Source organism: Arctopsyche grandis, chromosome 6, assembly GCF_051622035.1.
Source record: "Arctopsyche grandis isolate Sample6627 chromosome 6, ASM5162203v2, whole genome shotgun sequence".
Classification (NCBI taxonomy): Eukaryota; Metazoa; Arthropoda; class Insecta; order Trichoptera; family Hydropsychidae; genus Arctopsyche; species Arctopsyche grandis.
Window position 1 is genome coordinate 6,989,028 of NC_135360.1, and position 24,287 is coordinate 7,013,314.

The 24,287-nt window shown below is 36.5% G+C and overlaps 1 protein-coding gene across 1 annotated transcript; it reads right to left on the bottom strand.

The window, feature by feature from the left end:
• Window positions 1-720: 720 nt before the first annotated feature.
• LOC143912914 (serine/threonine-protein kinase ATR-like) lies at window positions 721-21,522 on the bottom strand. Its single transcript, XM_077432370.1, has 31 exons — window positions 21,238-21,522; window positions 20,441-20,563; window positions 18,826-20,374; window positions 17,380-17,958; window positions 15,149-15,532; window positions 13,922-15,011; window positions 13,645-13,850; window positions 11,936-12,072; window positions 11,779-11,868; window positions 11,524-11,708; window positions 11,333-11,451; window positions 11,150-11,253; window positions 10,878-11,068; window positions 10,666-10,805; window positions 10,045-10,203; window positions 9,735-9,973; window positions 9,516-9,669; window positions 9,044-9,154; window positions 8,800-8,966; window positions 8,612-8,741; window positions 8,366-8,535; window positions 6,858-7,029; window positions 6,537-6,776; window positions 6,341-6,466; window positions 6,165-6,270; window positions 5,840-6,085; window positions 3,589-3,745; window positions 3,446-3,510; window positions 3,186-3,369; window positions 1,798-1,990; window positions 721-1,691 (listed from the first exon to the last, which is right to left on the bottom strand). The coding sequence occupies exons 1-31, from the start codon at window positions 21,429-21,431 to the stop codon at window positions 1,563-1,565; spliced, it is 7,839 nt and encodes a 2,612-aa protein (XP_077288496.1). The 5' UTR covers window positions 21,432-21,522; the 3' UTR covers window positions 721-1,562.
• Between the last annotated feature and the right edge of the window lie 2,765 nt (window positions 21,523-24,287).

Sequence of the window (24,287 nt, forward strand, 5' to 3'; positions counted from 1 at the left end):
CTGTAAATATAATTAAAAAAAAAAATTTTGTAATAATGTTGAATGTAGTACTGAATTATTTATATAGTGTAACTAAAATATTAATTCACATATATGTTTTACTGTATATGTGAATGCGATTTTATATTAGGTGTCTCTTATATGAGGTTGTCAGCTGTACAAGTTCCTGTTTCATTTTCGTTTCCGTAATGCAATATTACGCATTATTATATTATATTATATCGAGGGTTCCGCACGGCTCGTCATCACTTCTACGGCATGTTCACGCTATGCCAGAAACCCTACTAATAATGACGATATTGGTTACCATGATTAATAATTGCACAGATACTCGTGTGTAAATATTTCAAATATACCCCCTACCCCCCCTCATTTATATATTATACATATATATATATATATTGAAATTAAATGCATATTATGTCGTGTAATTTTTGTATTCTGTGCACTATAATCGGTGTATAGAAAATGCTCAATAAGAATTATTCAAGTGTGAACGTCGTCTACTTGTAATGTTCACGCGTGTACTTGACAAAGTATGCTCGCGCACATTGCAATCTATATATATATTACATATATATAAAATATTAGTTACATTTTTAAATAATTGTTAACTTTTTTTGAAGTTTAATCAAATAAGCTTTATACATATACACACAATAATAATTCCGTAGCTTTCGCAAGGAACTTAAGTTTTTGTTTTATTATTATTTTTTTTTTGTGTATAAAATGAATTCATATATTGAAGTGCTTTTGTTTTAATTTGATATTCAAATTTGTAATACGACTAGTCATTATTTTCGTTGCAACAAAAATGAAATGTGGATAATATTATATGTTCGCGTGCACAAAACTTGCGGATATTTATATTTTGCGTTTTAAAAATAGCGGTTTGAGAATTATTACTACTTTAAATACTGTATGTATGTATTATTATTATACAATAAACGATCTGTTTCGTGAGTTTCGTTTTTAAATTATCCCAGATGCGCGCGTTCCATATTACGATGGTGCTGTCGAAGAGAATAAACAAAAAAAAAGCAAGATCGGCCATTATTTTGCCAAAGATAATTTAATCAGTAAACTTGCATGCATTTTTTTCTTCCAACTGTTTTATATATATTTTATATTCGTCTACTTTTATAATGAAAATTATATAAATTGGAATTTTTTCGTTTTGAAACTTTTGATTTTTTTTTTCTTCAAATTGGTAACATGTATTATATTTATATACTTTGATAAAACATTGTTGATTTTATACAAAACAATATAGCTATAAACATGTAAGTAGATAAATCCATGCTAAATATGTATTCTTTAATTAATGGAACTCTGTACAAGATACAATAAATAAATCACTAGAATTCTTCACACCGACTGTTATTTATTGTATTAATCATCGGTACACGTTTTTATGTACAAACTTATTCAATTCAAAGGAAGTCACAAATTGAAAATATAATACATTTTTTAAATAACACAACATACATTACAATTAAAATTGCAAACACATTTTATTGTACTTATTATACATAAAATATTTACTTAAATAAAAATTCCTTCTACAAAAAGGGACCCCATCCCATGTACATTTGGCATAGATTTACAACACTGATCGCCTCGAGGATGAGATGGTTAGTTTGACCCTCGGGCGAGAGAGACAAAGTGAACTGCTTATCCTTCGTACGAACCTGAAACAACCACTCAATACAATTATAAAGAAAAACGACAACGCTGTTCGGGTGTGTAGACGACCATCTACACATTCGAGTTTGGGCATGTGGAAACAGAACGGACCATTCCTTGGAGTCGGTGTTCGATATGCGTGAGGTGCTCTTTGGCTGATTGGTTCGTCCTCTCGGCAATGACGGTCGAACGATCGAGACACTTCTGCCACGTGACGAGGGGATCGTATACGAACGGGCGTATTATGGCCATCAGCGTCGGAGTCTGCGCTCTCAGCACGCGCATCGTCACCTCGCAACACTTCCTAAAACATCACACAATTAAAAAAATTCGGATGAGACCAACCCATGACTGTATCTATGTATTTGAGGAATATAACAAGGTCACAAAACAAAATTTTATGATGAAACATACATACACATTCACACATACCGGTTACGAGAGCATTTTCGATGCAAATGTAGGGAAATTTACCGAAGATAAAAGTTCTACTTGCGGTTGTCAGATTTTGTTCGAAATTTTTTTATTACTTAACATCACTAATTATTTTATACGCATTTAAAAATGAAGAAAATAAAAATGGTTTAAAAGGTCGAAATAAAATAATGAAATATTGTTTAAAAAAAAAATACTACTTCCAGTTTACGAATTATGACCAAAACCTTATCAGCTTTAAGTTAGTACATAAAGGATACAAATATAAATTTTCAGCTTGATACGTTCAGGGGTGTGGAAAGAATCGTGGTCACAACATTTTTGACTTTTCTAAGAGGAAAAAATCCCATTTCCGGTTTATTTAATTTAGTGATTTTTTTTATTTTCATCACATTGATAAAAGAATAATACTTGAATGTTTTCGTGAAGAGCACACGTGTCGAAAGGGGTCGAAAAAAATAGTGTAAGAAAAATCGAACAAGAGTAAACTGCCACTTCCGGTTGACGGATGCTTACCAAATTTTATACATAACTTAGTATTAAGCTTAAACTTCTATATATGAAATATCAGTTCAATAAACCAAAAAAAATCTGAGAAAAACATAAAAAACCTCGATTCTATAGAGCAAAAGTACTACTTCCGGTTCAGATAAAAATATTCAAAATATATAAGGGCATAAAATTTATAATTTCTATTACATGTAAAAAAAATTCATTCTAATTCGGTAAACCGTTTGGGAGATAATTGAATTGAAAAACTTAAAAAAAAAGGTCACTTATAAGGAGAGGTACCATTTCCGGTCAACTTAAAAATTTACGTCATATCGATAAGAATTTCAGCAACCGATACTAAGTTTCAGTTCGATAGGATGAACGGTGTTCAAAAATATACAGCTACACAAACACACAGTTTTTCTAGATCATGAAAACGAACCAGTGATCGATTCTGAGTTCGAATCAGTCAAAATCTCAAGATCGAATTTTCGCATGATCACAAAACTTCATCTATTGTCACTAAGTAAAAATGTATAAAATTTGAAATCATACTAAAAACCCACACGTACCTATACATGCCCTCGTGAGCGAGCGGACCCATGGCCGATTGCATATTGTGCGTGAGACGAAACGGGACCGTCTCCGGACGTAGAAACCCTTCGCCCTTGTTAAACAGGCAGTTGAAATCCACGTGCATGGTATCGCCGTTGGTCGAATCGTATAGTATGTTTTCACCGTGACGATCTCCTAAACCTATGGTGTATATTTTTATTATTATGATCATATATTATGTATGTATGTATTATATTATAGAAAGTAGAATGGGTACCTAAAATGTATCCAACCATAGACATGACGGCCGTGGTCCTCGTGTAGGCAGATCTTGCTTGATACCTGATTATTATTAATAGTGTTTTTGTATATGTCTGTTTGATTTTCGATATATTATTGTGTGTTTTATCAGTTTATTACCAACTGTGAGGATCCGGAAATGTGGATCGGAACCATTCGCCGAAGACTGGCGGGTGACGTGGTATTAGTTCCGTTTCGAATGTTTTCTTCTTCTTTGATATGGGATCATTCACATCACAGTCCCATGAACGTAATTGTTTAGTATTGATTGCTAAGCCTTTTTACAAAGAAAACATAAGTTTTAGCAACGTAATTTTTTTTTTTAATATTTCATTTTTGCTATAGTGCCCCGACAGGTTGTCAAATATTTTTATTTTATTTTATTTCATAGAACATGCCTTTACAGATCGCTCCAAAGCGACGAGTGCACTTAAACAGATACAATACAATCAATATACATAAGCATTTTATACAATGCGAATTCATACAAACATCCATAGTAGAGACATTTTTGCAGCATTTTATAATCAAATTGGCGAACCTCAAGACGCTGAATAGCTTGAGATTAGCGAGAGAGATAGGAAAGGAGATGTCAATTTTAGAAAAATTGGCAAACTCTGATAAGAAACGATCAACCTGGAGTCACAAACCAAGGTCTGGCCAGCAGTGGGACTCGAACTCGTGACCACACTGCTCGAGAGCATAATATGCTAACCATTAGTCCACGACGCTGGTTAAAATTAAAGTTATTAATTGAAATCATAATCAGGTGATAATAATGTTGCGTGGACGCAAAGAGGGGGCTTCCAGGATCAGAGAGAAAGACGCAAGAGGGTTGTAGAAGCGGTTTATTCGTCTGCTCCCGTCGGCGCTCCAGGTCGGAATTATTTCCAATTCGAGAGCGCCCCTTATTTATATGTATACACATTTGGGCTCAAACACCTATTGGTCGATGAGTCAGACGATCCCATTGGCCGTTGCATACGGCTCATTCATACGTAGAGGCCATTTTGGCGGGAACGAGAGATCAGGTGATTTGCGCTAGTAAACCATCGAAAAACCACGAGCGCCACTCACCTAATCTCTACGTTACAATAACATTTAGGTATGAGCCAATTTCTGAAGTACCGTTTCAATTGAAGTCTAGCTGGGGTTAGGATTTGAAACGCCTCGAAGAACTATAACCTAAATCATTATTTTCGTACAGAAATTGTTTAAACTTTTGATTTAAACCTTTGTACGCCAGCGAGTCGCATCGATTTCTCTTTAGAAACGTACACTATGTAACGTTTAAGGGCGAAAACACACTGTGTGTATCCTCGATGCTCGGATGCGCCCATATAACCGATAAGTACCTCATTTTTTTGCATGTGTAGGAATATAGCACAGCTTGTACTATCCCAAATCGAGGTCAATGATCTCATCTACATATTTCTCCATAAAACACAAGTCGCACGATAGCATCATCGCGTTCCTGTTCGAGCATGCAGAGCTGAACTTGTCTGAAATATCTCTGTTCACACAGGGGCAAAGACACAATTCGACTCGGTCTACATTAACAACATTGAGCCTATAGGAACCCCCGAGAGCATCATCTCATCATACAGCTACGCACTAAACAACCTCAAGCCCATAGGAATCTTCGAGAGTATGATCTCACCTATCAAGCTACACATTGAATAACTAACCAGGATATACATATACTATCGCACTAGACGACAGTGTGAGCCTCTGGAGTTCAGCCAGCCCGATTCCGAATTAAAGCAACTACCTCCTCAATAAATAAACTTCTTCCAAACACAAACGTGTTTCCAAAGGTTTCCTAGGACACTGGTCAACACACCTACCTGCTTAAACACGTTCAACTAATTTAAAAATTGCTAGCGTATAGACAAAGATCAAATATTTCGCGATCTTAAATGTATTTATTGATTATAGTGCTTTTGGGTGCTGGAGATGGAAAGAACCAATGCCTCTGAACTCAATGAGCTGAGATTTGGCGATAGCACATCATCCACCTGTCTTAGGCGTATCCTCCAGTTCTTTGGGCACATCGCGAGGCAAGACCAGGACAGCCTGGAAAAACAGATAGTTCTGGGAAGCGTTGACATAAGTAGAGGAAGAGGAAGATCCCCAAGATGGAGCGACCAGTTGAGTTGCAAGCTGCCGAGTGTCGAGAGAACTGGAGGACCATGACCGTGGAAGTCAGAGGACGGGAAAGTCACCACTCTCAGGCATAAGGAAAGCGACGACAAAGAAGAAGAATGCTTTTATATACAAGACTAGGATATACCTTTATATAGCAAGACTAGGATATACCTTTATATAGCAAGACTAGGATATACCTTTATAAAGCAAGACTAGGATATACCTTTTCGTTTGTAAATCGACGACAGTATGGGTCTAAGCCCCACCAAATTTGGAACCCATTCAATGAGTCCACACTCTTCATTCAATGGCAACACTGTATAAGTTCTAATATACAATCTACGCTCCCTAGCATCGGGATGGTCTTGGAGATAACGATTGACTACAGCGTTGAATTCCATCAGACGGAAATCTTTACGCAGATCATCTTTTGGCTTCAACATTATAATATAACGATTACCATCAGAACCTAAAGTAAAATACATACATATATAAACGATTTAATACAAACAAAGACATATTCAAATATTTACAATATCAATATTGACCTAAAAATGTAACTTTTCTCGGTTTTTGTAAGGACTGCAATACAACAACCTTTTCTTCAATTCCTGCTATGTAAACAGGCGGTGTAAACGGATTGAAATTTCGATCCTAAAACACACTTTCTTATTATACATGCATATATATGTATATAATAAACACCAAATTTACAGAATCGTACATTTCTAGCTGCAGTAACGGGAAGTGAAAGTTTGACGAAACGTTCGTGCGGCATAACTATTTCGCTAAAATCAGAAGTAGTCAAAATCCTAGGCAAATTTCTGACGAGGCTGCTGACGGTGAACGTCTGGAAAAGATCAATCTTTGTAATTAAAAATATGACTAAAGTACCATAAGAACAGATAGATAGTAATTACTTGAAGATCTTTATTGACAGGTGAATTGCAAAGGTCGATCAAATTCGTCGCCAACAAGTTAAAGTGGCTGATGAACTTTTGCATTTCTGGATCTTTCAATCGATGGTCATTCAATATGTCTTGGCAACGTTTCATTCTCTGCGAATATCCAGACTTGATCACACACATCATCATCCACAAGGAGTGTTGCGGATAGGCCAAAATCAATTTTATAATCACCGACTTCAGTTGATTGTAAACCTAGGATACGTTTGAATGACTCTACTGTACTGTATTTCGATAGTAAGCGAATTAAATTGAACTATTTTTTTTAATATAAACCTGGTTGATGGGATGGCAAATTCTCGATATGATCTGCGAAAACGCAGACAGGAATAAATACAGAGGCAAGCGTTCAGTAAAGGTTTCGATCAATGTGCATATGTTCGTCAATGCTGCAAGTGCAGTCGATTTGTTTTCAGAAGTGATTTCAGTTTCATAAGTGAAGTCCAACCTGTAATTTATATATGTACACTACAATTAGTATTGATTGTTTTGTCTTTCCATTACTTATTATGATAATTATATTATCCAGCACCGCATGTCAACAATTCGCAACAACAATGCACGGAAAATACTCCATTCATACTACATATACAGCATCGTCCATCTTCAGCACAGTGCAAAGCAAAATCGGCTTATATAGATACGACGAAATATTGCTTGTGTTGTATCGTCGAGTCAATATTGTCATAAATATTCATATGCGCATGCGCACTTTCGTTAGTACGGGTGCACTCGCCATTATGACGTCACGCCATGCGTGATTTTTTTTGAACATTTCCACAGTAGGTAAAGAAAAACTGTTCTGCTTGATACGTTTTGGTGACATGTTCTGCTGTATAATATTAATAGATCGTATTGGTTGCTGCTCTTTTAGATACGCCACGTACACATTACGGATTATATTAATGTGTCCATATCATCACCATCTACAGCCACTCACCATCAACTGCTGGATGAAGGCCTCTTCCACTCGTCTGTGTTTTGCGCAATAGTCATCCATCTCACCCCACACATTTTCCTAATTTCGTCTACCCATTTCCCTGCAGTCTTCTTTTTACCTTTTTGCATTCTCTCGGGTACCATTCTAGCACTTCTTTTGTCCAACTTTCGTCCATTCTTCTAGCCACGTGACCAGCCTATTGACATTTCAATCTATTTACTCTATCCACTATGTCCACTACCCTTATCATACTTCTCATCCAAGTACTCCGCTTCCTATATTTCCTTGTTATGCGGAGCATACAGCGTTCAGTACATTGAACTTTGTGTAGCATCTTGGCGTTCAATATCCAAGTTTCACATCCATACGTCATCACTGGCAAAACGCATTAATTGAAGATCTTTTTCTTCAGGCAGTGGCATTTTTGATTTAAAAACTACATTCATTCGTCCAAATGCACTCCATCCTAATTTCATACGTATCTTTATTTCTTCTTCTTTACTACTGGACATGTCTATTATGTGTCCATATATAATGTACTAAAGAATACTTTTAGTACTGTTGTTTACATGCAGTTCCCGGCTTGAGCTTTACTGTTATAAACGAACCTTCACACATAACTTTTCAAACAAATTATTAAAAAGAGGATCAGACAAAGACCGATCAAGCTCAAATATGAACCATTGAACATATGCAGTAATGAAAAAATAATCCAACTCTAACTTTTATATGTATTATCAAAAATTATAAGCTTTTCTTCATGTTGAAGTTGGAGTTGTTGCAGTATTACTTATATGGGTTGGATTCTTTTTGCAGAACTACGCCTGTAAATGAGTGAAATTACCAAATGGAAAGCATACGAGGCATGCTCTGATACAACTTTTTATGTCCGTATTGTAAAGATCGGCCGTAATAGTCAAGAGCCTGAGTCCGTGCGGCAAAACCGGAGCCTCCGAGTTTTTCGCTGGGAGTCAAAGCAGAATAGATTTTTTCGTAGTATTCACCCAAACAAATCTGGAAATGAATATAAAAGATTATTAATTATACAAACACACACATATATAATATAATATATGTATATTAGACTAACCAAACTCTTTTCCCATTCTCTATACGTCAACATGGCATCTTTATAATGCTTGATATTCACATCCATATCGACATTTGTAGTCTCATCGTTGTATATAGCTATTAGTAATTTAGCTTTAGCGCACAATTTTCTGAAATAATTAGAAGTTATTCACACGTATAAATGATTGGTTTATTTATTTAGCTTACTTATCATCTTCGGCGAGATTTTTCGTATCCATAAAATGTTCCTCTAATCCGCGTTTTAGCGTGCAAAAGGCAGGCTCTTGTTGATTACGCATCCAATACAATTTTGCCTTTTCAATGAATAGTTCTTTCGGACTGTATTTTTCACTATTTAATATGTAAATATATGCCTAGAAACGTTTAATCACATTACTTTCATAACAATTTTTTTATACTATTATATTATACATGTAATTGAAATAAAAACCTGTTGAAAGACTCCAGCTTTTCTAGCAAACTTTGCACTCTGTAACCACAGCTTTCCGATGTGTATGTCAAGCAACGGAATAATTCTCGGGTGTGTATTTTGAAGAAGTTCCTGTAATTATAATCATAATTGGCATTAAATTAAAATTAAAATATTGTAACGTGAGAACACGAGAGATAATATCCGCTGTCTACGGGATCCCCGAATTGGCCTAACGGGACTCAGTAAGTGGCCACACTAGAATTCTCAGAATCCGAGAGCGTGAGACTCACTTAAAACTACGTGCCTAGACAATAGATACATAACCAGATCGGGGAAGCTGTGGTGAGCTACTTGTCCTTTATAAGGAGGTACTTATCATACCATATCAGATTGACCTCCTGTATCATTCAATAAATGCTGTGAAGCGACTTTGGCCTTTCATTGGGATCCTGAACTCACCCCTACGCAACAATATAATATAAAATCAAACCTTTGATTGTTCCAAAAGAATCCTCCGCAATCTCAAAACAGGTTCGACGATGTTTTTAGACGATTGCAATAAATTAAACCTCAAATTCCAATCATTAATCAAATTATTTACAGTCAGAACGCAATCGGTATCACCGTCGTGAAGATCTTTGATCCTAAAATTCAATAAAGTATCATACATATAAAATATACGCACTCGCTATTTTAATGTCGGACATACTTAAATATAATATCTTCGATGTCCTCAATTTCAGATATCATATGCAGATCAAATGCAGACGTGTATGCTCGATCGTAAACATTTTCCTCTAAAGACATGTAACTAGCACCACTGTCTAATCTACGCAAGAGGGCTTTCCGAGCCGAACTCAACTTCTCTTGGAGAGTCTCTCGTACTCCGCTGCGTAGAGCCAAGAGACAGTGCCCAATATTTACTCCCCATGTGTCATTATTTACAACCTGTAATCAAACATTCAATTAACCAACATAAATATCTAAAAAAATATATATTTGTTTATACAAAAACTAACATCAGGACGGGAGAGCATTTTGTCTAGGTCTTCAAACATTCCCAATCTCCAAAAAGATTCAGCAGCTAATCCATAACTGTTGAACTCAACATCGGCATCTTGCAAAAGCTTCAAAGCAGTAAAAGGCTGATCTAATCCGAGATATACTTTGACCATACCCTATAACATTTTTATAAAGTATTAAAACTACATTAATACACATTTATAATTTATAACAGGAAGGCCTAACAGGTAAGCCCAATGCACCTTCCAGGCCAGAAACATTGTACATTTGATACAAATATTATTAGTATTATAAAAAGTACATATCAATTAATATCCACAGAGACATCTATGGTCAAATTTGTAAATTTGCAGCATTTTATACAATTCAGCGAAATTCGAGATTGGTGAAAACTCGAGATTTTGCGATAAAATCGGTAAGGTTGCCAATTTGTTGGAACCGTTTCAATGAAAATCAGATAAATTGGCAAACTTTGATAGAAAACGATCGACCTGGAGTCACAAATCCAGCAGAAACCAGTGGGATTTGAACTCGTGACGACTCTGTTCAAACCATTGTATGCTAACCACTAATCTATTCTGCTAGTTATATACATAAATTTAACTTTTTTTATCTACCTGTAATTTTTCCCCACCAAAATTTCCCTGTTGAGCCAACTTTTCATAGCACGTTGCTGCGTCTTGCAACTGTCCCATTACTTCATGAGCAAGAATTGACTCCGATAAAGTGGGTTCATTCTGCTTTATACTCATAATACCTTAAAAATTAAATTTTAAATATTAATTCATGTATTTTAAGATTATAATGGACAGTTTTGAATAATTCGAACCTGCAATGGAATCAGGTTCATTTAGGACCGAGTATATTTCAGCCAAAAAACCGAGCTGTGATTGAAATCGTTCAGGAGATTCTTCCATATACAATTCAAGGTATTGTAGTGATCTTTCGTATTCACTGCATAGGAAGTTTCCACGAGCGATAGTCAATTTACAAAATTCATTAGTGAAGCTTTTAATTTTTCTACAAACAAAACATTAAATTTAGATATATACATAGATGAACAATATGGAACAAATTCAAAGATCTATTTTCAAATCTTACACATAATCGTTATCTTGTAATGAATTATTTTTATTATAACACCATTCCATAAGCCAGCGATTGAAAAAGTCCAACAAATTATAAATCATTTTACAACACTTTTTCTATAACAAAAGTACAAATAAATACTTTAAGTATTAAAATATTATTTTATAATAAAAAAATAAATAAAATAAAACCAACATGAGTTCCTTCTTCGGAAACAATATGCGTGATTGAAGGTGTTGTATTAACATATCGCATTATTTTAAAATCAGGTAGCTTTTTCATATTTATAGATTCGACACTGAAAGAATTCAAACCTGAAAATATTAAAAATATGTAAATATTTCTATCAATCAAAACAAATGACATAAAATATTATAAAAACTTACCGATGACACTCATAATCTCTTCATTGATAAATTCAACATTACTGTTTGTCGTCACGGTATGAAGAACAATGTACGGTAAAAACAAGACTAAAGTTCGAAGGTCTCTCTTCAGTGCCGGATGTACCATACGTAGCATATAACTAATGTCATCTTGTTTTATGTGCGAGATGAGTTTTCCTGCCCAACTAAATACAACATAAAATTAAAATGGAGTACTATCTTTGAAAGGCTGATACTTTATTAGCATTCAATTACTTAAAACCCCATTCGCTGAACGTAGTCGCAGAGGGAGAGCCGAATATAGGATGATTACTTTCAGGATTAGACGGAAACGCTAGAGTGTATCTGAAACACAATTGGAATTATATAAAAATTGGAATGATTTAATTTATGTATAATATTGAAGAAATACCTGGACAAGAGTAAAGGAACGATAATTTCCAGCAAATTCTTCGGAAGGCTATCCCACACATCTTTATTTTCACCTTCTGGTCGAATATTAAATGAATTTAATATTTCTTGTATTGCAAGTGAATAACAATCCATGTTCTGAAATAAAATATAATTATCTATGTATGTACATATATAATAATAAAAATGGCCGACAGCATTTTTTGTGTTCAAATAATTTTTTTTTACAATTCATGCAAAAATTCGAATTCGAGATTTTTTGACTGATTCGAACTCAGAATGACGTTTTCATGATCTAGAAAAAATGTGTGTCTGTGTATTTTTTAAACACCGTTAATACCAATCGATACGACTTTAATTCTTAAGTTGACCGGAAATGGTACAATTCCTTATAGGTGTCCTCTTTTTTTTTTTTTATCTGCTTTAGGTCATCGACTTTAGAGAGTCTTTAATTAATATTATGTATTAGATGTATTATGAGCATTTATAAGGATTGTAAATAGGTTTTTGAGCTGTTTTTCCTATTATGCTGTAGATTAACATTAGAACAATATAATACTATGATTACTAACCAAAGTAAATTAAATTGTAAAATAGAAAATGATCAGTAGATCAGTAGCTATTAAAATAGATATAAGATGTATTGTGAACATAATTTCGTAATAATAAAAAGCATTTGAAAATCAAAATCAAATCTTTTTTTAGGTGGGATTTTTTCCTCTTAGAAAGGTCAAAAATGTTGTGACCACGATTCTGTCCACACCCCTGAACATATCAAGCTGAAAATTTATATATTTGTATCCTTTATGTACTAACTTGGAGCTGATAGGGTTTTGGTCAGAATTCGTAAACCGGAAGTAGTATTTTTTTTTAAAACAATGTCAGTATTTTATTTTGACCTTTTAAATTATTTTTATTTTCTTGATATTTAATGTGTATAATAATTACGGTGATTTTAAGTAAAAAAAAAACTTTTTTTCAGTCATACTATAAAGATAAATTTAGTTTTGTATATAATATTAAGATATATAAATTATTATTTTGAATAAAAATACCAATAATTTTATTTAACTACCGCCATCTATGTATAAAACTAAAGACTACATAGACGTCACCCAGATTTCAAATTTACAAACTTCAAACCGATGCGGTGCAAACGATCGACAAGCGCCAGACAGACTGAAGCACAGATTAACGGCACGTGTACCTTATGCGTGCGCACTGCTCGCACTTACACTAAGCGAAATCTACCCGAAGTCCCGACATACATACCTACCCTGTATACGTTATGTGCTTCTGATACTTTAGTTCCGAATTTTGCCTTATTAAACTCGCAAGAAAGATCCAACTCAATTTTAATAATTGCATCTGTGCACATCGAAAGGTTACTCGTCATCTGATGTGCAATCTATCATTCGTGAAGTCGAGAATTGCGTTTAAAGCAGCCATCCAGTTAATCTGTGCTTCAGTCTGTCTGGCGCTTGTCGATCGTTTGCACCAAACCCACTTCAAAAGTGTCTTAAACGATATTTTATCTGTATCGTAATGGCGGAGGATCCATTTACTTATATTAATGACCAAAATGAGCAATATGGCAAAGTATGAAAACGATCGGATAAGAGGCAAATTTTTTCCTGAATTGTAATCGTAAGTGAAACACAAAGGAGGTTTATAATAATTCAATATAAAATTATAAAGCTTTTGCAATACCTTTGGATTCTTCTCGAACTGAAACGCTTTAGCGAGTTCAATTAGAGCCATCTTAGCAAAAGACACATCTCCCATATTGAACGCAAATTGCGACTTGGCAGACGTCGAAGCCAATTTCCTCGGCAACAGAGACGGTTGCAAAGCACCTATTTGACCGAGACAGCGACTACTCCATTCGGCCAAATTACTATCTTTATTTCGACAACCTAAAATAAACTTAAAATCATAAACAATTCCTTCAAAACATCCAAATTCACATCGCTACTATTACACTCACCGACAATTAAAATCTCTAGCAGCTCGACAATCACAGTAATATGATTGTTATTTCCATACAATATCAAATCTAATTCTCGACGTTGACTCTTAATCAACTCGTTCAAATACTTCAAAGCGTACACTTTGATCTCGGGCGTATCCTGATTCAAATATTTCATATACCATTTCATTTTATTTATGAAACTCATACACTGATATTTGTCCACGTATCGCACGACGGTGCTTTTGATACATTTCAACACATCAGTCGTTTCCAAGAAATACAAATCAGCTATATGGGTCGATAGAATATTCTCATTCTTAACAATGAGATATTCGAATATCTTGTTCAGCTTCTTCGACGAGTGCGACATCAACGGCAAAAGCGACACCACTATAGTAGTGAGTAACGAACCGAGTAATATTGTATCAATATTGCGTATGAAAGCATCCCAAGCTTCGATATTCAATTCGGGAAACTCTTTCATCAGCGTCGACGCTGTCCTGAGCGTGGCTAAGATTTTGAACCGCAACGGTGTGATATGCTTCGTACCCATCAAGTTCAATATGTACGGAAAGCTTTGAAGAGCTTTCCTCTTCACAGATATGGCTATTTTAGTATGAATCAACTTGCTATCGAAATACGCCAAAACTCCAAGTATCTTCGGTTGAATATAATCAGCGACTTGCGTCAGAGGAATCGTACAATTGACACTGGTCTCGTTATCACTATCGATGCTGGCTAATTGTCGGCACGCTTTTATAACCCTCTCTGGGTTGCAGCAATATTGGAATAGAAGTTCAGTGAGTATGACGCGAGAGTGTTTCTTTATCAACGTCGGCAACGGAGTTCTGATGATTTCCACTAAATACTCGTAGCACTGATTAGCAATTTCGTCTGTGCTGAAAATATAAACGTGGGCATAGATGTGTGGAAATCTGTCGTATAAGAAGTCTGAAGGATTGCATGAGATCAATTCGCTGATTTCTGGAATGATCCGTCTGAGTCTTCGCTCCCGTAAAATCAACGGAATCAGAAAAGGCAGTGCGTGATGCATTTCTTTCGATAGAAACTCTTTGTAGTTGATGAAACCAAATACACGTACGACCTGAAAGTTATACAGCACATACTCATATTATAAATATGATCGTTACAAGCATTATTAAGTTATGTTTATATGGACTGGTAAATTTTTATACACTATTAGCGACACAGTCCATGCAAACGCAAAGGGAAATTACAAACTCTTAGTATCGACGGTACAAATTCTTGCTTCAAAGAGTAGTTCCAAGCCAACAGTCCCATCATAATTCGACAAAAATCCTTTTTGTACATATGATATACTAAATTAGGCGTTAGCGAGTGAGATTCGCAGATGTCCTTCGTGTAAAAGTTTGCCATGAAGCCAAACGGGGTATTGGGATTCATCAAAAAGTAAAGGAGTATTTTAACACTCGGCAGGAGGACTGTTTTCGAACGGCTCATACCAAATTGTCTGACGGCATTCAGACAGATTAACTGCTGGTCCGCGTTATTTTCATACAATGAAGATTTGACATTTTTCAACAGTGACGTGAGAAAAGTATCCAATATATCGTTCTTGACCGAGTCGTCTACTTTGGGATCAGTCTGTAAATCAAAACATTTATCATATAAATATATTATTCTGGTAATATTATCTACTATAGAGATGATTGTTTGTATATTTATTCACTACACAAATCTACACTTTTCGATTTAGAACCACCAAATTTAGTATACTGTCACAATTTATGTAGGCCAGAGACTATAAAACTATCTGACAAAGTTTAATTTTTTAATTTTTATTCAAAACTACCTGAATCTGCATGGCGATTTTTTTACAGAAACCATAGCGGACGTGTACACAATAACTCATGTAAGTTTCATCGCAATCGGTTGAATGGTATAGGAACGTATATGTGACAGACAAACAAACATTGATTTCATCTGCCCGAGCAACATTGAGTAATTTAGTAAAGTGAAATATAAAAGAAGGCATTGAGCGGCTATCTGAGAATTTGGAAGACCAAAAATTACAGATCTGGCAAATAGATGACACCGAGAAACAATAAAAATTACCGGAACGGAGACTAATCACTCTTTACTAAGTTCTTCTTCTTGTTAATGCCTTGTCTGCATCCGGACGTTGGCGACCACCTCGTCGATTATTTGAATATTATTATTTGATTATTTACTAAGTTGGATTCACTGAATTCAAATATGACAATGATTTTTGTTGGTATTCTCTCGTTAATGAGATATGAACGTTTCAAAAATGGGCAATTTTTACAGACTTTTGGTTTTTCCGTCTTTAACTCCAAATCTAGTATTGCTGTGCCAAAAGTGAGTATTGGATTCAATAGTCAGATGTTTTTTCTTCTATTGAGTGTGATTTTTTATTACATTAAAATATGTATAATTAATTATCTAGCGAATTTTTAAAGTCAAAAATATTTTAATACACATTTTTTTTCTTGAGTATTTTTTCTGTAATATTACGAGTTAATTCGCAAATTTTTCACTTGATCTCGGTTATAAGGATTGGTTTTATATATCTCAATCTTTTTCTGTTATCTAAATATATGTACTTGAAGAAAAAAAATATTTTTGACTTTTTAAATTCGCTAGATAATTAATTATACGTATTTTAAAGCAATAAAAAATTACAATCAATAGAAAAACAATTCAACTATTGATTCCAATACTCACTTTTGCCACAGCAATACTAGATTTTGAGTTTAAGACTGAAAAAGCAAAAAATCTGTAAAAATTGCACATTTTTTTAAACGCTAACAAGAGGACACCAATAATTCCATTGTCATATTCGAATTCAGTGGGTCGAGCTTAGTAAAGATTGATTAGTCTCGGCTCCCGTAAGTAAAAAACTTAATTTTTTGTTGCTTAGTCTAATCAGTGCTGTTACGTACACCGCCGAGTAAGGCCGGACCACCAGATTAGGCCGAGTAACATCCCAGAGACAGTGTGACCGTTATAATTGGTTTCAAAGATTATCTACAAGGCTTAAGTGCAAGTCGGCTAAACAATGAATGCACTTAGCGGCGATAGCGGTACTCGGTCGCATTCCCGTGGAGTTCTTAGAACTAACAGCGGTAGCGTGGGACCGACTTCCGTGGCACATCTAGTACGTGACCATAACAATAGGTAAACAAACCGGACGTTGAAGATGCCTTGAGCGACCGACCCGTTAAAAGGGGGTACTTAGGCGATATCAAGACATTCTGGACGTAGCACTGCCAGTGCGTGTATCTCCTTAATCACCAATAAATGCTGTGACACGACTTTAGCCTTTTACTTGGATCCTCCACCCACCCCTACGCAACAGTACTATGCAAATATAATCACAAAATACTATGTTCATATGCATGATTTGTTATAACACGGAATCTATCTACTGGGCTATACAGATAAAGACTTTATAACATGTTTATAATTACCAAAACGATACTGAAGAATGGTTTCAATCCGGCAGAAATATTCGGTAGATTCCTTTCTGCGAGTATATAATCAATAATTGGTGGAATAATCAAAGAATGTTGAGACAAAGTAACAACAAATTTATACAGTTTCAATACATCAACGCTTTCGTAAAATTCCTCAGAAGATAATCTTCTGAATAACGCCACCATATTGCACGTTGAATCATTGCTCTCTGAATAATTCAAGCGAGATTTATTCAGCAAGAGCATTGTTCTGTTATTTTTTAGATTATTTTCAAGACTTCTCTGAATAGATTTGTCATCGTTGCAATTGTAACAGTGGAGACATATCAATGATAAGTGCACCCCGTCTACGGAGGGAAGTTCAAATCCGACACTTTCTTTAAAGTCCCCGTGTTTTGACTTCATTACGGCGTAATGACCGTATAGAATGCACACCATGATCGGCAGAACTGTAATTACAACGTCTAATATATTTTTATCGTTCAAATATAAGGCAGAGAATAGGTAGTCCGATATGATTTTTTCTGGCGTTAATATTTCATTTATGATTAACAAAGGTGATAGCCTCAAGATCTGAAAAAAGAAAATGTAAATGAAACTTTTTTTGGATTGATATCTTAGCATAGATATAGAATACCATAGATACGCCCTTACGCTCTAAGCCGATCACCCTGTTGGACCATGCACACACAAAAAAAAAGTACAGACCATGCACACTCTCTCAGTAGCTAGTTAGCTTCTAAGTAGGAAGGTCGATTGACATTTTTCGAAAATGCCAACGTATTCAGTGAAATCGTGTTACAGTTACTCAAGAAAACATAAAAAGGCGGATGGCGTCACATATCATATGTAAGAATTAATATATAATGTCTTCAATTATAGTAGTATTTTAACATTAATGAAATATCGGCGCGATTCTATGCACTGATGGAACAGCGGTCGACAACCTCTGCCACAGGTATCTTGTTGGCACTGAAGGAAATTCAGAAATCGACATTAAGTTTAAAACTACAAACAATGAACTAAATATTAAAGTGTCAGCTTTAAAATTGATCCTTGTGGAAGTTACTAATGTTTAAATATTGTAATAGTTAATGATGGTTTTATTATAGTAACATACATTTGTAGTTTAATATAGTGTGTATAGCTAAATATTCTTTTCTTAATATGGCTTTATTAGTTTGGTTTACTGTCACGCGGAGTGTCCAATAAAATAAAGTTATAAATAAAATAAAACTTCAGTGCATGTACATATGTACATAAACTGGTTGCTGACCACTGCCGACCGCTGCGTCGACCTTTTTTTTCACCACTTCCCCGCTAGTTAAACCCCCCGCACCCCTCAGTTAGTGGCGACAAGATCTCCAACGAAATTTGTATGTAATGGCATATCTAGGTTATTCTACATCTATGTATCTTAGCAATTAGCTAATATTTTACCTTGGCATGTATTTCCGGATTATTCAAATCGAACACTTCCAAACGTTCTATAGTATTTTTTTTCATTTCTTCATAGTTTAATATACTTTGAACTGAGATTATATTCAACGAGTGCAGGTGTAACATCTCGTGAAATTTAGCAGAAAATGACGGTTGATTGAGTGTCAATCGCGTTATTCTCAAAACGCTAAACAAATCATCCACTGAAATTTCAATCGACAGCAACAGCATCATCATGCAAATTTCCATACACGTGAATATTTCCGAAATGGGCTCACAATCCTTCTCAAGTATTCGGTTCATAACTTCAGTGATATTTTTAACAATCGTCTTCGTTTTATCTCGAGGAATGTGCAACAGGCGTACTCTCTCCTCGTACGGTTTCAATTTGGAATGTATCCTATTATGTTTATCTGTGACTTTTGTATTAAAAATAGCGTTGTGGAATCCGTGGTATTGTTGATACCTGCTATAGAATTCGATGGCCGAATCGTGAAGGATGCGCAATGAGCTCAGACAATTTTGCAAGTGTTCTCTTATGACGAATAGATCGATGTTCGGGCAACAAGCGGTCTCCAACGAGAATGTCAATGCCGATAGTAGTTTTTCTGCCGTTGGACTGCTCTTCATCACATCAAGGGATACATCGTTTGATTCATTCTTATCAATGTAAATATACGTCTTCAACTGTGATGCTATCAACGATGTGTACAACAAAGATGCGTTTTTAATAAAATATCTTGTAACTGGTACATCGACTGCCGAAATAGATCCACCCGTGCGAAATATCTTTTCGAGTAATTTCACACAACTGTTTTTCAATTCCATATTAAATGTGCAATCTAAAGATTCATTATCTACGGCAGGTTCGTCTAAACTTAGCACAAATCTGCATATATTTAATTCTATACAAGTGCGAATTTCTTGTGAACTTGTGTTCAATGATGTAACGGCTGTTAACGCTTGAGCAATGTGTTTATTGAATTCTGCAATTTGTTTGCTGTGATATAATAATCCATTGTTTGCATACACGGGCATGTGTAAAATAAGGCTTTCGATTCCTAGCATGAATTTGATTAAAACATCATCGGAATTAGGAGGTACTCCGTGCTCATTCAAAATGTTTGTGAAGAATTTAATAGCGATGATTTTTAAATCGAAATCAAAATTTTCCAAAATAAATAGATGTTGAGCGACGATATCGTCCGTAATCTGGTATTCTTCCAATGCAATACTTAACGGCATTATATGATGTAAGATCTTCGATATATGTTTAATAAGACTTCGACACAAATTCTTATCAGATACGTTGATAAATATCGGAGAAAAATTTATATCTGTGTTTGGAATGTTGATTAAACGTGGAATGAGCATTCTAAGATGCAAAACTTCTAATTCGCAGTCTTCGTCCTCCACAGAGTTATAGTATTTGATTAGAGCTTTGCCGCTTTCAATATAATCATTGCATATTTCGTTGTAGAATGTAGCGCCGTTTGCCATCAGTGTTGATAAAATCTTTAACTGAGCTTCAATGCTGATATGGTGAATCCTAAAATAATCTTATAAATAAGCTTATTCAATATATTTATAAATACATACAAAAAGTATAACTTACTTTTTTAATTTTTCCACCGACAATATGTAAAACAAACGGCCCAGAAGCCATTTATTAAAAGATGAATAGTATTCTGTGAATTCTAATTTGGATGAAGGCGGTGTTAATATTTCGCAAAACTCTCTGAAAAAATGTACAAATAGGTATGTGTTAAAATCTGTACACATGTGTGTAGGTTATGACAAACTACAAAAAGATACTCGGCACATTTTATCATATTATCAAACTACTAGAATAGTCGGAACTCTAATCATAACTGAACCTCACCAGTTAAGCGACTATTTACCAGTTGAGGGATTGTGTGTACAAACCGCGGCCAAAATCGGAAGATTTGTTCAATTTTCTCAGTGATTATATGGAGAGTGTTTATCGTTGTTCGCAAAATATGAATGATTATAAAATCCAGATTGACTCTTTCCTGTTTGTTGGATTTATTTAACAACAATCGTTGAAACAATTCCATACAAAATTGGGCCCTTCAAATACTCAACCTACCCACCAAGATCATAATCTTTTATTTCCACCCCAAAAGGCAACGGAAAACCATTGGATATAAAAAAAACCTTTTCCAAGACAAATTTATATTGGCAAAAAGAACAAATGTTTCACAAGATGAAGTTTGTTACGCTCAGAATCAAGCATACATTAAAAAAAGCAAGCGGCGAGTATTAAAGCGATTGGCTCCTACTATGTAGAATGAAGAACTATGTGATATAAATATTTTATTATGGAATCGTTGTGAGTGTACTGGCGTCAATAGTCATGGCGTTTGGATCATAAATGTTATATAAATGAACCTTTTGGAGTTTATCAAAGACATTATGACAGTATGTAAACTGTCAGCTGCATTGGCCAAGTTGTCGAATAGTGCGTGTAGAGGTGCGCTTATAAGTCGCCACACGTCTAGGGCTATCGAAATCTCCCCCATGTCTCGACTGTGTCCTTCAGATTCTGAGGGGGGCGCAGCACCCCCCGCAGCCTCCGTCTCCATCACGGAACCTCAATCGACAGCTTGACAACTGACAAGTGCCTTCAAATCCCGCCGCGCACTCTGCTTACAATTCTGCCAATCGTACCATAACATAACACCATTGATTTTGTGCATTTCCGTCAACAAAGTTAGCTATAATAAAGATATACAATTTGTTCCAAGTCGCTAAAATAGAGCTAAAATTATCTTAATACTTGATGGTTGTATGGATAAAAAATCTTGCACGACCATTTTACAAATTTTTAGGTGATTTTCTACTCACTTTTCATTTTGTCTCTTATGCTTGTCTTTGACGTTGACCGAATCGCGATAAATGGTGTACATCTTATTTAAACTATTCCCACACATGCATCTTTTTATTAATTTATATATAATTTTAGCTATTAGCTAATTTAAAAAAAAAATCTTATTAACTTGAATCTAAAATTCTGATGTGGCGGCTCGCTTATACGACATGGTCGAGTTTGGTTGCCTTCCTGCGAGTGGGGACCAACCCGGCTGGGTTCGGAGAGCCGCTACTCACTCTGTCTTCAGCTGTCATATAATAAACACGTGCATTAACATGCCAGTCGTCTTGTGGCGGCTCGCTTATACGACATGGTCGAGTTTGGTTGCCTTCCTGCGAGTGGGGACCAACCCGGCTGGGTTCGGACAGCTGCTACTCACTCTGTCTTCAGCTGTCATATAATAAACACGTGCATTAACATGCCAGTCGTCTCATTCGTTCATCCCCTATACTGGTGACCCCCGACATCGAGCCACGCAGCCTCGATCAATTTCAACATGCCGCTCATCCCTGCCTCGCCGAGCCAGGCGGGAGAAGCTACCCGCCGCGCCCCCATCGCCATCAACACGCGTCGCGGCCCGCGGGTGACAATAAACGAGCAGACACGGCTACCTACCTATCTACCTATCGACTGGAGTCCAGCCACAACGTCGACGACAGGTGTTTTTAAAAAATGGGGGAGCGAATGAGACGACGATCTTGACAGCTGGATGTGGAGTCATGCGCGATCCACTACACATAGAACGGTCATCCAGCACCACAAGACATACACCACCTCAGCACCATCATCATCATCATCATCAAGGCCCCGTCCGTCCCCACGAGCGTCGTCACGCCGAGACGGGCGGTAGCGCTACAACACCTCCACGAGCCACAACGACTCACAGTCCAGCTCGGAGTATCATCAACCACATCGATGCCCCTGCCGCCCCCGCCGCCCCACCAACCGACATCAGCCTCGGAAGAGCGGCGCCGCCGCAGCATCGCATCCATCGCCGACCATCGGACCAGCCACCGTCCTGCTCGCGACGTCACCGCCCTCGAATGTACCGACCATTCAGGGCGGATGAATACCTACACAGCGGATGACCCACGTCAACAATTTTTTTCTCCCCACCCAATAATTTTTTTGCTTTTTGTGTAACAATAACCTTTTTTCTTTTGTAAAATTTGTTTCTTTGTAATTTTGATATCGCTGATGCTGGGGGGGGAGTGATGTGGCGGCTCGCTTATACGACATGGTCGAGTTTGGTTGCCTTCCTGCGAGTGGGGACCAACCCGGCTGGGTTCGGACAGCTGCTACTCACTCTGTCTTCAGCTGTCATATAATAAACACGTGCATTAACATGCCAGTCGTCTCATTCGTTCATCCCCTATAGTCTCATTCGTTCATCCTCCATACTATATTTAACTTATATGTACTATCTCTCACATACATAGGTGTCTCTTCACTCCTCGCAAGAATGTATCCATGGTCTTAGAAGACCTGATGCACTCAGGGAGGGCGTTATACATTAGCACACCCCTGTGAAAGACACCCCCAGCTGTCTTATTTTTTCTTACTCTACTTACAACTAGTTTGTCCTTATTTCTAGTATAAAACTATGTTTATCTCTGTGGGAATCTCGTCACATTCATCAAAACATTTACTGCAACGCAGAATACATTCCCAAAACCAGTCGAAGCACACCTGCAGCCATTTAACTAAACTCAAGCGGAGCACCCCTACCAGCCGAGCGGAACCAAACCAGTCGAAGCACACCGCAGCCATTAAACTACATCGAGCGTCTAAAAAGTTTACATTTATAAAAGTCTACCCCATCGACAAAAGCACATTCCTCGCTTACGCATCAACAACAGCCAGCAACCAGAAACACTATAAAAGGAGGTACAACCCAAACAACGCCAGTCGACCCACAGCAGCAAGCGTCGACACACAGCAGCAGACCAGTCGACATCCAGCTCCTGACCTGCCACCACTACACTACGCGGACTTGGAAGATCAACCAGCCGAACGAGCCAGCAATACACTGCCGTATCCAGAGACCTTCCGAACATAGCCGAACGCCGAGCCAGCAACACACTGCCGCATCCAGAGACCTTCTGAACATAGCCGAACAACGAGCCAGCAACACACTGCCGCATCCAGAGACCTTCTGAACATAGCCGAACGCCGAGCCAGCAACACACTGCCGCAACCAGAGACCTTCTGAACATAGCCGAACGACGAGCCAGCAACACACTGCCGCATCCAGAGACCTTCTGAACATAGCTGAATGCCGAGCCAGCGATACTCTACCATATCCAGAGACCGCTGAACGACATACTTTTGCCCAAATATAATACCTTTGTACAATAATTAGGCAAACAATAAAACTTTATTAAAACAAGCACAACAGTGTTTCGTTAGGCTGGGATACGGTCAACACATCCTACCCCGCCTACATCTCTATTCCTTATTATAAAATCACCAAAGTAATTAGGCAATAATTTATGATCTAACTTATAAACAAACGATAGTGTGCTTAGCTTTAAACTATTACTAATACTCAACCATCCCAATTCATCTA